The sequence below is a fragment of the Mustela nigripes genome, chromosome 5, assembly GCF_022355385.1.
Source record: "Mustela nigripes isolate SB6536 chromosome 5, MUSNIG.SB6536, whole genome shotgun sequence".
NCBI classification, from domain to species: Eukaryota; Metazoa; Chordata; class Mammalia; order Carnivora; family Mustelidae; genus Mustela; species Mustela nigripes.
The window spans coordinates 100,169,325-100,183,766 of NC_081561.1; the positions used below are offsets into that span (position 1 = coordinate 100,169,325).

At 33.3% G+C, this 14,442-nt stretch overlaps 1 protein-coding gene across 3 annotated transcripts in view; it reads right to left on the reverse strand.

The window, feature by feature from the left end:
* PHIP (pleckstrin homology domain interacting protein) overlaps nt 1-14,442 on the reverse strand; it is a 124,677-nt gene that overhangs the window by 10,782 nt on the left and 99,453 nt on the right. For all 3 annotated transcript variants that reach the window (XM_059400966.1, XM_059400967.1, XM_059400964.1), the window contains exons 28-35: nt 13,049-13,160; nt 12,595-12,656; nt 9,894-10,049; nt 8,544-8,664; nt 5,695-5,820; nt 2,998-3,067; nt 2,608-2,658; nt 2,185-2,334 (exon numbers count right to left, since the gene is read on the reverse strand). In XM_059400966.1, the coding sequence (XP_059256949.1) occupies nt 2,185-2,334; nt 2,608-2,658; nt 2,998-3,067; nt 5,695-5,820; nt 8,544-8,664; nt 9,894-10,049; nt 12,595-12,656; nt 13,049-13,160 (848 nt within the window). The remainder of the gene's footprint in view (nt 1-2,184; nt 2,335-2,607; nt 2,659-2,997; nt 3,068-5,694; nt 5,821-8,543; nt 8,665-9,893; nt 10,050-12,594; nt 12,657-13,048; nt 13,161-14,442) is intronic.

A 14,442-nucleotide genomic window follows, 5' to 3' on the forward strand; every position in this document is an offset into this window, starting at 1 on the left:
GAGGAGTGGCAGGCAGAGGGAGAAGTGGGTTCCCTGAGGAGCAAGGAGCCCAATGGAGGACTTGATCTCAAGACCGTGGGATCATCACCTGAGACAAAGGCAGATGCTTAACCAACTGAGCCACCCAGGTGTCCCTGAAACCTTGACTCTCAAGATAGCTGTGTGTGGTGGGTGAGGGGGTAAGTTAAAGAAGTTATGAAATTGCTTTACGCAATGGTAACATCATCCGAGCAGTGTCTAACCTCTCTAACCTCTTAAGGGTAACTAACAACTTTGACACAAACTATAATTACTTGGATATTGAATATTATGACATATTGTCTTTACAAACTTCACAGATTTTAGGGAAATGTTAAATATATTTATGTAAAACATTTCATTTTTCTTGATTTGTATCATGGATTTCCATTAGTCAGTATAGTATATGGTAACCACTCAATACACTTCTGTTGAATAAATGAATGGGATAGAATATTTAGCATGCTAATTTGCATAAAAATTTAATTTTTAAAATCTTGCTTTAAATATTTGATTAAATTCAATACAAAAGCTGAAGTATGAAGAATATGACTGCTTTTAGTATTCTGCTAGAGTTAGGCTGGCAGTTAAGAGTTAATTCTGAAATATAAAAAGTGATAAATCCAGTTTTCTCCTTGATAACAGTAATAAAAAAAGTAAATAGTCTTGGGGCACCTGGGTGGCTCAGTTGGTTAAGCCTCTGCCTTTAGCTCAGGTCATGATCCCACAGTCCTGGGATTGAGCCCCGCACTGGGCTCTCTGCTCAGCGGGAGCCTGCTTCCCGCCTCTCTCTGCCTGCCTCTCTACTTGTGATCTTTGTCTGCCAAATTGATTAATAAAATCTTAAAAAAAAAAAAAAGAAAAAAAAAGTAAATAGTCCTAAGTCTTCACACAACCCTCCATCAAAGGGTACTATAAGAAACAAGTGATCAAATTAGAATTTTTTCTTGTTTCTTCTACTTGGCTGGTGGAAGGAGAAGCTCTAAATATTGTTCTCATTATTTTAAATACTTACGAGAGACTACATTCTTATAAATTAATTACTCTCTTGGAATACTGCATATAGCTCTGGTGCATGAGATATACAAAATATGGGCTCTTGTTCTCATTTGGCCAACAAACAGCTACATATATTGGAGAGATGCTTAATGTGAGCCTCAGTTCAACATTAGTAAAATGGATACTGTACCAGTATTCAGAGTTGGATATATAAAGCCACTCGTATATACATTTGTGTATGTGTGTGTGTGTGTTACACACATACATATACATCTATATATATATAGATGTATATATCTATATATATATCTTAGGTATTTGTATTCTAGAATTTTCCCCAGAAAGGAAGAGGCAGATATAAGCTTTAATGTTTAGATTCTAGACACCTAAGTATAATTATGCAGTCATGGAAATAGGTCCCTTCCTTATTTTTTGTATGGTTGTTTTAACATTTTTCTTTTGTCCTCAGAGTTTTGCTTTTTGACTATTATTCCAGGAAAAGATTTTTTCATATATATATCCTAGTCAGGAGTCACGCTTTGTCAAATGTTTCTCCACCCTAGAAAATGTATACAGCCATTAATTCCTCAAATACTGCCCCTCTCCCATTCGGTCTACTCTCTCTCTCACTGAATTTTTTCATCTATCTACCATATCTCTCCTAATCTTTCCAAAAGCTTAATTTCAATGATTTTACATTTCATTTTCAGAAATTGTATTTAGTTTAAATTTTTAAAAATACCTGCCTCATTCCTTTTCCCACTCAAGTAAGGTCTTTTTTTGTCTTTTGCTTCTAATCTCTCCATTTTATCTCTTAAACCAAAATAACAAATTCAAATTTAATTGGCAGCATTTCATTCTTCTTTCTCGGTGGTACATTAAAGTAAGCCATTGGTATTTTAGATTTGATGAAGTATACAGTATTTCAGAAATACTCTTAAACACTCTAAACCAATTCTTTGTGGAGTCTAAGTTTAAGGTTCTTTCTGTTTTAAATACCATACTACTTGACTTAGATGCTCCATATAACCAAATACATGACAACATGTATTTAATAATGAAGAAATAAATGATAATCATAAGAAATAACAACTTAAATGGCTAATTGTTATATGTGAGCTATATAACAAACTGACAGGTAATGAAATTATTTCCAAAAATACTTACTGGATATTCAAGGAGATCTACCGGCTGGCGGAAAGGCTCAGAATCTTCACACTGAAATATGAGATTTAATAATTCTTGACATTGTTTCTTCCATGCTTGAATATCATAAGATTGAGCTCTGTTACGTAATCTTCTTCTAGGCTGATGGTCCTAAAATGAAAATGTTCAAATATAATAATAAAGTAACATTTATACAGTAAAATTTGCATTTTTAATGCAGTCTCATATAATTAGGTAATATACAGTTAATTTAAATAATAGAAAATATCATTCACCTAGTTCTGAAAACCATGTATTTTGTGATAGAAACATATTTGAAGTAACACTTAATCTGTCTTTAAAAATACTGTAAGTTAAACAAAAGCACTTTTAATACATTTTAATTCACATAAAGCACTCCTGCTAAAACGAAAAGTATCTTACCTTTCTCTTTCGGGTAGAAGTTCCTGGCACATCAGCATCTTTCTCTTCTTCCTTTGAAGTAAGGATGTATCATATTCATTAAACATTCTAGACTTCATTTTAGTCTTTAGAGTTCATAGAGTATTATAGCTGTTTATATGCCAATTATTACCTTTAACTTTGGAAAACACACAATGTATGCTGAAACATTTTACAGATTCATTAGAAAGTCCCCCCGCACAATGTTTTAATAACTATAACAAGAAAATTCTGGACCACTTTTTTGAAACCACAGCATTAGCCAAAACTAATTTTCATAACAGCATTTATCTGAAAAATACTGTGTAAATTTTTTTATATATAAAAAAAGACCAACATAGTCTGAATGATGAAATATGAAATATGAAATACCTCAGAGTCAGACAAAACTTTCTTCTTCATTGAATTGTACAGTGGAATTAAGTTGTAACAAGTCTGATCCCTAAACAACAAGGCAGTGTTAGTATACAAGATTAGAATTGTAAGATTTTTTTCCCTTTAATTCTGTTAACAAAACCAGATTTTAAGATAAAGTTTGAAGCTAAAGGCTTTCTTCATTGGTTGACTTCAAAACTCTACACCCACCCACCTACCCCCGTCCCTCCACCCTACGTGGAGCTTCCAATTGGTCTGTTTCATTACATGAAACCCAATTCCCACCTCTACAGTCTTTGTTCAGATCATTGCTATATGGCAAACACCTTCTTCCATTCCTCAGCACACAAGGGAACGCTATTACATGTCCTGTCTTCTTCTTTTCATTCTTAAGTGTTTAGTCATTCCCTAAAATTTTGTTTTTTAGTCATCTTCCCTTGTCACTACAGCTTTTGCCCTTTAATCTTATGTATCTGTAGTTCATTGTGTAAATGAATTCTAAGTTCCTATAATTTGCTCGGACTCTTCTGAGATTCCTACCATCATCTAAAATTTCACATGTCTAAACCTTATTTTCACTTCCCAGCCACTCTTCAGCTCCTCCTATTTTCTACAGCATTGCTATTCTTAAAGTAATACATGGGTTTTCACTATTCTTTCCCTTGCGCCTCCTTATTAACCCAATCACTGGCCAAGTTCTGTGATTCTACCTTCAAAATCTCTTGGCTTCTGCCTCTTTCTTATTTCCATAAATTAAACCCTCATCATCTCTTAGTTAGATGTAGCAACCAATCTGCTATTTATGCTTTTTGTCTCTTCTCTATGAGTTAAGATTAGAAATGTATTCAAGGATCTCCATGATCTGACTCAAATTCGTGATTTACTGCTGCTCTTGTACTCTTCTACTTCACCTTATTTAAATTACTTAATTCCCTTAGTAACCCTTTACTTTCCAACCTCATGCTACTCAACCCTACAATGGCTTTCCTTTCATCTAATTTCTCCTAAATCTCTCAATATCTACCTTGTCCATAACAACTTAACATACTTCTCCCCTGTACCTAAAACTCCACTATCAGAAGCTAGAAGTGATCATCATCTAAACTTTCACATAGACTCCCTTGTTAGTTTTTTCCTTAAAATTTCTTTAAAAATTTATCTATGAAATTATACTGGGGTAAATATACATTTCCCTCTCAAGTATCTCTCATATCACCTGATTATGTAAGAAATTTGGCAAAATAACTCAATTAAAAAACAGAATAATCAAAATTGCAAGATATACCTAACATTTGAAAATTACTGTCAGCTAAAAGTGTATAAACATTTGTTATGTACCTCTAAGAAATGCCAGGGATTTTTAGATATATACAATATAAATGCTTTAAATACTAATCTAATAAGGTATTTCAAAATAACATTTGAAAGGAATACATTTTTATAGACTATTCCAAATATAAAAATAATTGTTTCATCTAAATTATTTCACTAAAGTGTGAATTTATATATCATGTGAGTTTATTAATTCCTGTCTCTGGAAAAAGAAACATACATATAACTCAAAATTATACACTCTGTATAATTAAAATATTACAAGCCATTATAATTAAGTTATATAAACAATCTTCCAAGGATAACTAATTCTTAATTACCAGTTTTAAGGGTGGGGGCACAAGGATAATAAAAATAGCTTCCAAACCATTTGGAAGGCAACAGGTTTCTTTAGAGAATTAAGGTAGAGTGTAGGATATAACATTTATTGTACTAATTTCCTTTGGTGTTTTCTTACATTGAAATTACCTATATTCCTTATCAAAAACAAACCCCTAACACCACAAAATGGCACCCTATGATTATTATGAGTAATGAGAATGAAGCTAGAGATGTCTTTTAAAGCACCTCAATAATCCCTGCATGTGAAAGAGACAGTTAACAGCAGGTGACTACTTAAACTTAAATTATAAAATACATTCTCTCTTTACTGGAAAAAATTATCCAATAAAAATAACCTTAATATGAACTCAAGAGTAGTACTTTATACCGAACAGGCGTCATTCCTCTGGTTTCAGTTTAGAAGGCTCAATTCATTCTTTGACTATATAAAATTCCCAAGGTAAAATATAAAAGTGTTGCTCCCTTAAATAGCTATAGTTATTATTCTTGGTTTAAGATCAATGAATGAGGAAGTAAACCTAAATTTTAAGAGGAATTTTGAAAGTTAAATTTAGTTTCTGGCTGGACTACTTAAATACTTTTTTACAAACTTGTCAGGGGCAATATAATGTTAAGATGAGAAATTCTTAGATGGAAGACACTCATTTACTGTGAAAATTAAACATGTACACCTCTAAAGTGGTTTCCTTAACTGTTAATTACAGATCGAGATATCTCCTACCTGTAATTATTATTTGGCTTAGAAGAACTATTTTAGGTAAAACATTACATGTTCTATACATGCTTACCCTCATTATTATTGTCCAAAGGTTAGATTTAGAGAAGGATCCATTTTTTAAATGTTAACAATAGAACACAACTGTAACACAACTTTCATGATGTTTAGACAGATGTTATATGCTTTCTATTTTGAATGGAACTAGTTTACAGCACAGCATGTGACATATATATAATTGCATTTTACATTTTTATATTTTACATCTTCAAATAATGACAATTAAGTATGAAAAAACAGCTCACTTTATGAAATGTAGAAGAAGATCAGTCACAAACTTAGCAGATTTCACAATAGGGCTTCCAGGCTCATTAAATGTCCGTGTATTATGCTCTATGTATCGAACTTCCCACATTAGGGAAGAAACTCGCCTTAAACAAACAAAACATAAGTCTTAACATCATTATATTTAAAAATATTTGTACATAATTTGAAACCAAGGCATTCTAACTTTTCAATTACCATCTTATCCAATTACAAGACTCAAAAATTTAAAATTTAAGAAAATATATAACCTCAACTGTGTTAGGGGAAATTAAAGAGAAGCAACATTGTGTATTTGCAAAGACAATGTTGCACCAGTTTAGACACACTAGATTACTGAGTGTCTTCTTTTCTTTCTGAATGTAAAGAAAAATCCAAAGATAACTTCTGGAGTATCATCCAATATGCAGTCCAGTTCTACTTAAAGTAACAAGGAAGAAAATATTCAGAAAATATTACTGATACTGATGTGTGAACAGAAATACAATTATATATAACTTAAATATATACAATTACGGATAGAAGCATACACACAAGGTTTACGTATTCTAAAACAGAACCACAGGCATCTTCAGGGTACTTTACAGAACTGTAAAATAAGGTTTTAGATTAATGCCAAGCAGGGCAAACTGATTAGTATAAGTTTAACAAGAGACAGAACCAGAAGTATCAGAGAGGAAACCATAAACTTCAAGAAATCTGAAGCCAGTGAGTAAGGGAGAAACAATAAAAAGCTGGAACAGTGAAAAAGCACATGAAGGCATAATTTTATTAAATAAGAACATAATTTTGGTCTATTAATTAGGTTCAAAAATAGGCAGTTTCTAATTTGTGGAAGGTCTGTGTTCTTAGATTTTTCTTATATTGGCTACTAAGCTAAGCTAATGCCCAAAAAGCCTGTTAAAGCTGTAATGTACCCTGAAATAAAATACACCTTATTGGTTACCATGATGAGCAGTATTTCTATGAGTATATTTACAACAATAGTGGGAGATGTCAGAAGCTCATCTTTGTAGCTGTAGTCCAACAATTACTGTATAGTAACAACTCTATCTCCCTTGAATGTAAAGAAATGTATTCTCCCCTATCTTGTTCCATTTTCAAGCACTAAGTCCTATTACTAAGGCTTAGCAACTTAAGGGTCTAGGGAAAAGGAAGGATGTCGCTAAAAATTTCTTCTCCACTTCTAACATGTGGTATTGAAAAAGATTTAAAGAAGTGTACTATGAAGGTAAGATGGCTGGGAGGCACATACAGTAATTTCCTGCTCATCTCTATGCTTTTGACAAGTATTAATTTGCAAACCTAACCAAGATCAGAAAAATCTTTAGAAACTCAAATTTAACATCTTAGTTTTCTTTACCTAGTGATTCTCAATGATTCTGGGTAAGTGATTCTACGTCATATTTGGCAATGTTAAAAGACATTTTTCCTTTTTACAACTAAGAGCTGCTATTGCACCTCAGTAGTAGAGGCAAGGATAGCCCCTCACAATGAAGAATTTTCTATCCCTAATTATCAGGAATGCTTTTGTTGAGAAACCCTGCTTTAGTAAGTTAAGAAACAATAAACAGTGTTTTCAGTGCAGGAACACAAAGTACCAAATTAGAATCATAATTTAAGTAAAAAAATAACACCAAACGCACACTTTATATTAAAAATATAAATACAAAATACTGGGGCGCCTGGGTGGTTCAGTTGGTTAAATATCTACTGTTGGCTCAGGTCCTAATCCCAGGGTTCTGAGATCGAGCCCCAGGTCAGGCTCCCTGCCAAGTGGAGAGTCTGCTTCTCCCTCTCCCCCTCCTTGTGTGTTCTCTCTCTGTCAAATAAATAAAAATCTTAAAAAAAAAAAAAAAAAAAAAAAGAAAGAAAAATACAAAATATAAATAAAAGTTTCCCTAAGTTAAAATAAATAATATAATGTAAAACAACTGCAGTAATACAAAATTGGCCACAGAAAGAACTTTTTAAAATGCAATTATTTAAATTAAAATGTTGTGGGTGCCCGGGTGGCTCAGATGGTTAAGCATCTGACTCTAGATTTCAGCTTAGGTCATGATCTCAGGGTTGTTAAGACAGAGCCCCAAGATTTTTTCCCCTCCCCACCCCCACCATTCCTGCTCTCTAATAAATAAGTAAATAAACCAATCAACCAACCAACAAAATGCTGTGAGTCTTCTAAGCAAAAGTTATGAAGACCAGAAGTATGACTTTTTTATGTGAAAGCTATAGGCTTAAATTCACTTTTCTGTAAAGACATTCCAGGCAATAAAACTATAATGCCTATCCAAGATTAGAACTCAATGTTTACTGAAATTGTTAACTAGACAATGCAAATTAATAGAAATTAGGTCTTTGTTAACTCCATTATTTCAAGCTAATCTACAACTATGAAAAATATCCTGAATTCTCAACTTCAAGTATTTATAAGCTAAATATAAACAAAATAAGAAAAAAATATGCAACTTTTTAATATTGTTCTATGAAAAAAATCCATGAAAAAATATTTCAATGTGATGTCTAAAAGAAAACGAGATACTCTGGCATGTTTTATAAATTATAGTATGAAGACAGCACCAGCTCATATTAGCAACTAGAAAAAACTATCTATGAATCGTGTTCCAAATCTACAGACCAGCAGCATCAGCATCCCAGGGAACTTGTTAGAAATGTAGAACCTTCAGGTCCCACTAAAATTACTGAACCACAGACTGCATTAAAAAAAAAAAAAAATCCCCAGGTGATTTGTATGCACAGTAAAGTTTCAGAAACACTCAAGGATCATTTAGTTTTCTTTTGGTAGCAGCTACAGCAAATGGGTTCTAACCTGTAAAACCTGTTTTCCAGTCTTTGTTTAATTGTACTTAAATCCGTTGGATATGCCACTACAGTGCAATACATGGGATAGGCTTGTAGATCCACAGGGGCCACAAATGCTGAAGCAATATCTAGAATTAAAAAAAAAATACCTTATATGTTTATTTTTTTACTGTTTAAAATACTCCACAGACAATTCTGCTTGATTTAAGATAAATTCTGATCCACAAAACCACTACACTGCCATTGTCTTTTCATAGTAAATATAGTTTAGCTAGACTAATACAGTCTCACTGCTTATTATGTCTACATTTATACTGCAAAATTCTAGGTATATCTGTTATTCAGATTGCCTTGGAAGACAAGAAATGACAGACAATACATAAATCTGACCTATTAAGTACACATAAATTTCTGTACTAAAAACTTAGCCATTCCTGAATCTGTAGGTTTTTGACATTCTGTCAATAATATAATAACACATTCCATCCAAATGTAACCCGACTTTCTCAGAACTTATTGCCTTAATTCTGTGAAATATTATGCAAGCACTCAGAGAAGAAACAGATCCAGAAGTCTTTGACTCAATGTCATTGACCAAATGGTACACAGTAAACTGAACCTGGCAAAGAAGGGTTTTTATTTATTTAGGCTCATTCATATACAGTATAAGACAACCTTCTATGCTAAAATACTATTAAAATTACTTAAGATATTTAGGATACTCTTTAAATAAAGTGTTGGCATATTAAAAAAAGACTTCCAATGAAAATATTATCCAATATGTCTCCAGTCTCTTCACCTCTAAATCATAATTTTTTCCTCTTTGAAGTCTGATTCCTTACTGACAGGGGGGTTGCTACAAACCACTACACTCGTTTAAAGTTGTTTTAAAAGCCCAGAATTCAGATAACAACAAGTTCTGTGGCACTGGTTTTTTTTTTTTTAATGAGACAAAGCAGTTCAATATTATCTTCCTTCCTGTTAGTTAAGGGGAGAACTGGTACAGCTATCCATATTTACCTTTCAATCCTCCTCTCCAAATTCATATCATGTCAGCTTACTTAGGTTGAAGGATTTCAAATCAAGTTCTGAAGGATCCAGACTTTTCACAGGTACCCCTGGCATTTCTGGGGGCTCTCACTCTAAAACTCAGCTACAGCAACCCCATTTTTAATTGTTCTAGATACCCAAAAACCTACGTAAGGTCTCATTTTAGAAAAAGAAAGAAATTCCACTTAAAAATGTTTGAAAGCCACTGACATGATATTGCAAAAAGAAATTTTATTGAATAAGATTTTTCCTTTCCTTTGCTTTCTGCCAGTTTTTTCTATATTCCTGTGTTACTATTATTATTTACCTAGTGTCATCAACTGGTTTATTCCTGCAACAATTCTTTCACATTCTTCATCCCTGGGATTGGAACCCCATTCTCCATCAAGAGGTTTATAGATCAACGATCTGCACTCAACATCAGTTAAAGGAACACTAGTACCTAGTTCTTCAGGAAATACAGCTGAAATACAGAGAAAAGCAAATTTAGTGAAAATTTGTGATTTCTGCTATCATTCAGGTTACCTTTAGAAAGTAGAATTCACATTGTCAAAAAAATTAAAATGTAATTTTGTAAATATATGGTTAGTGTGTATTTTCATTAAAAAAAGTATGTTTCAAGGGTCAATAAAATTTATATTTTAAAACATTAATTTTATAAATAATTCTCTAGATGAGCACATAATTACTTCTCCAAAATTATACCTGACAATTTGCTCAACTATCAGTTTCAGGTAAAGGACAAAGTATTTCTATAAAATGATGCTTAACCTTGCAAGTTTTCTGAATCTTTTCATGATATAATCACCAAATTTATTTTAATGAAACATACACGCAAAACTGAACCAAAGTGGTGTTTTTCACAAGCACTTCAAAGTCTTAACTTTTTTTTAGTGTAGGAACAGAAAGAATTATCAATACTAACAGATGATTCATGTTTATTGCTTTTAAATTACGAAGGTATACTTTCTGCATACATTAGGAAGGGTGGTGACATAAAACCTACAAATCTGCTAAGTAACTTTCTCTGAACTAGATTTCATCAGAGAAACACTGGAAAATATGCTACTATTTGTATACAAAATTCTTCCTCCTCAAACAATGTAATTAAACCACAGGATGCACATGTATATGTATGCAGACAGAACAAAAACAACAAAAATCCCCCCTTCACAAACAGATATATTTAGGTAGGAAACAAATAGTGTATTAATGCCACTAATTCATTTCAAAAAATACCCCAAGCAATACAACACTGACTAGGTTCATTTCTCTCATACACAGTTGTCCAATGTGACAGCAACCTCAAACTTAAGAAAGAAAAGAAAAAAAGATAAGCTATGTAACATCATTATAAGTTGTTCAAGATATTTTATAGTTTCAGGATGGCAGGGTCGTTCAGTCAGTTAAGCATCTGCCTTTGGCTCGGGTCATGATCCCCAAGTCCTGGGATCGAGTCCCTCATCTGGCTCCTTGCTCAGCGGGAGCCTGCTTCTCCCTCTGCCTGCTGCTACCCCTGCTTGTGCGTGCTCTCTCTGACAAATAAAATCTTAAAGAAAAGATATTTAATAGTTTCAAAAAGCTCTAATTTAGCAGTGAGATGAAAAATATGTTATTGGTATTAAATTTTCAAAATGATAATTTCTAGAAACTATTCTTAGATAATATCAGCATGTCTTTTTTCTCATTTCTAAGGTTTTCCTGATTGGATTTAATTTTTCCAAGTTATCTTTTCTCTGATTTTTTAGAATATAATAACTAGTGAGCAACTCCATTATAAATGATAATTTCTATTATGTCACAAGATCTTTTTCCCTTTTGTTTTTAACAATTCTTTTTTTTTTTTTTTTTTTTAAGATTTTTATTTATTTATTTGACAGAGAGAGATCACAAGCAGGCAGAGAGGCAGGCAGAGAGAGAGGAGGAAGCAGGCTCCCCACTGAGCAGAGAGCCCGATGTGGGCCTCGATCCCAGGACCCTGAGATCATGACCTGAGCCGAAGGCAGCGGCTTAACCCACTGAGCCACCCAGGCGCCCTCCCTTTTGTTTTTTAAAGTCTTTATTCTTACCTGATGGGAAAAGTGATATATTGTAGGAAAAAAAAAATACACAGTAATGTAAAAGATAATTTGTGGAAGTCATTATAGTCCCATCCTTTATAAATAATCATGATTAATATTCTGGTATATATATTCTTTCAAATCCTTTTATACATACACAATTGTGTGGGCTGTATTTTTTAAAAAATAGAAACAAAAATGGGCACTGGAATAGATGAAAAATACAATCTGCAGGCTTCAGCTACACTGGCCTTTTCTCAGTCCAGGAAGATGACTTACTGCCTAAGGCTAACTCCCAAGTCTAAGGCAATTATCAGTCCATACGCAAGTAAAGAGATATTATTAGCAGTAGTAAACTACTACTTGTGGAGGTCCTTAAATGCGTAAGGTTCTATAATAAGCACTTTACACACAAGATGTCATTTAATCCTCACAGAAGCCCTGTAAGGTGTTAGTTTACAGAATTTCAAAGACTGAAGTCCTAAAAATCTGAAGTTTTGAGACTGTTAAAAAACTTGTCAAAATGACCTAGATAGAATATGGCAGTGATATGGTATGAATCTAGGTCTCACTCAAAATGCTGAACTCTTAATATTTTATCTTCTTATTTTCAAGTGTTCTGCTGAAGTTAGAAAAAAAAAAAATCTTTGTTCCCAAGTGCTTACCTTCCAGGAGTGAACAGTAATTTTCATATTTTGCTGTTAACTAACTTCAATCTTTCCTGTTAGATTATAAATTCCAAGTGGACAAAGATTATGTCTATCTTGTTCACTGCTATGCCTTCCCTACCTCCAATCCAAGGTCAGTGACAAGTGTACAATAAATAACTACCGAATGAGTATTTTCTATATGGTCTTCATAACAACCCTACGCAGTAACAAGACAGCAAATCAGACTCCTTATTTAAGAAATTAATTTTGTAACACAAAAAGCCCAATATACACTTACCATTATTAGGAATAAGCTCCATATCCCAAGGACTCATCTTTTCTGTATCTCCATTGTCCCAGCTTAAAGGAAGGAAAATCCCTATGTTAAAAAAAATCTAAATACTGTGTTACAAGTTTTATAAAATCACATTATAAAAACTATTGCTTCAAATGTTTAAAAGAATTCAAGTGTTTAAAAGAAGTGTCTTTGTTACTTTATATTAATAAATGGGGAAAACATTAAAAGTACGTCAAGCTGGGGGCACCTGGGTGGCTTAGTTGGTTAAACATCCAACTCCTGATTTCGGCTCAGGTCATGATCTCAGGGGTCATAAGATTTAGCCCCGGCTGTACTGGGCCCGGAGCCTGCTTAAGACTTTCTCTTTGTTTTCTTCTACATCGCCAATCCCCCCACCCCACCTCCCCCTGCAAGGTAACCAAGCTAAACTAAAATACAACAAATACTCCCTTACCAAACGTTATAGCACTGAAACAAACTATCAGGGTACTCTGGCTGAAGAGGTTCCTGGCTTTCAATTGTTCCAAACCACCAAGCATCATCTATGACTGATCTGAAACGGTCACCTAGACAAAAATAAAAGCCATCTCATTACTCTGAAATTTATTGCTGCTGTTGTTACTCCTTTCTCCCAAAATATTCCTTTAAGATACTTAAACTATTGTATAATTTCAGGAAACATATAAAAAGTGACCTACACACTCCAAAATAAATAGATGAATAAAATCGGCAATATTGAGGAAAAAAATTATTTAATAAATATACCAGTGTGACTTACCAGTTTCCAGTACCATACATCTTATTAGGGTCAGGAGAAATTCACACTTAGGTTAAGCATTTTTACCAATCTAGAATTTTAAATTCATCATTAGGATTATGCCCAAACTCCTCATTCAAATAAAAGCATGGTTTAGATAATTTATGCCCAACAAATATTTTTATTTGTAATTTCTTGCTTTCTATAGGCAAGTTCCTCCAACAATCAAGACTCTAGCCTAGAAACAATAAAAAGAAAACATCCAACCTGCCTTCCTTCATGTCAATCATCCTGGTTATAACACTCATGTATACACTCACTTTCTCTTTTCTATAAAAACAAGAGAGTAACAAAAACAACTAATCTTTATAAAACAAACAGAACTCCTTGTGTTCCTTTCCTTAGCTAATTGCATTCAGCTACTATCCTGCCACTAAAACTACTTCCACCAAAGACCCTAATAAACTATCTTCTCAGCTTCCTGCCATGTCATATGAAACTGTAAATCACTCTCTTCCTTTCTGCCACTCTTTCCTCTTCCTTGGCTTACACAGAATGGAGTGGTTTTTCTCCTAGTAAGCATAGGTTAGGGTCTGAAAGACTTGAGTTCAAATAACTTATCTGTGTGATTTCAAACAAATTAATTATTTTAGAACTCATTTGAGTAAGTTTCATTTTCAAACCCATAAAGAGAAAAGTATTTGTTTATATTCTTTTTTATCAAAAACGATTTAAAAGTTTATAGAGACATACAGCATAAAACGAATTAAAAATTAAAAAAAAAAGATAAAAAAACTTAATGACAAAGAAGAAAAGTTAGGAGCCAGGAGTAAGTTAATAGAATACAACTGCATGTTTTCAAGTTATATTTAACTTTGAATGGGTATGCATTGGGGCCTAAATTTAGATTCAAGCATTCTAAAGATTATTTATTTGTCAGAGAGAGAGAGAGAGACAGAGAGAGACACACACACACACACACACACACACACAGAACTGGGCTCCCCGCCGAGCAAGGAGCCCAATGTGGGACTCCATCCCAGGATGCTGGGATCATGGTCTGAGCCGAAGGCAGCTGCTCAACCAACTGA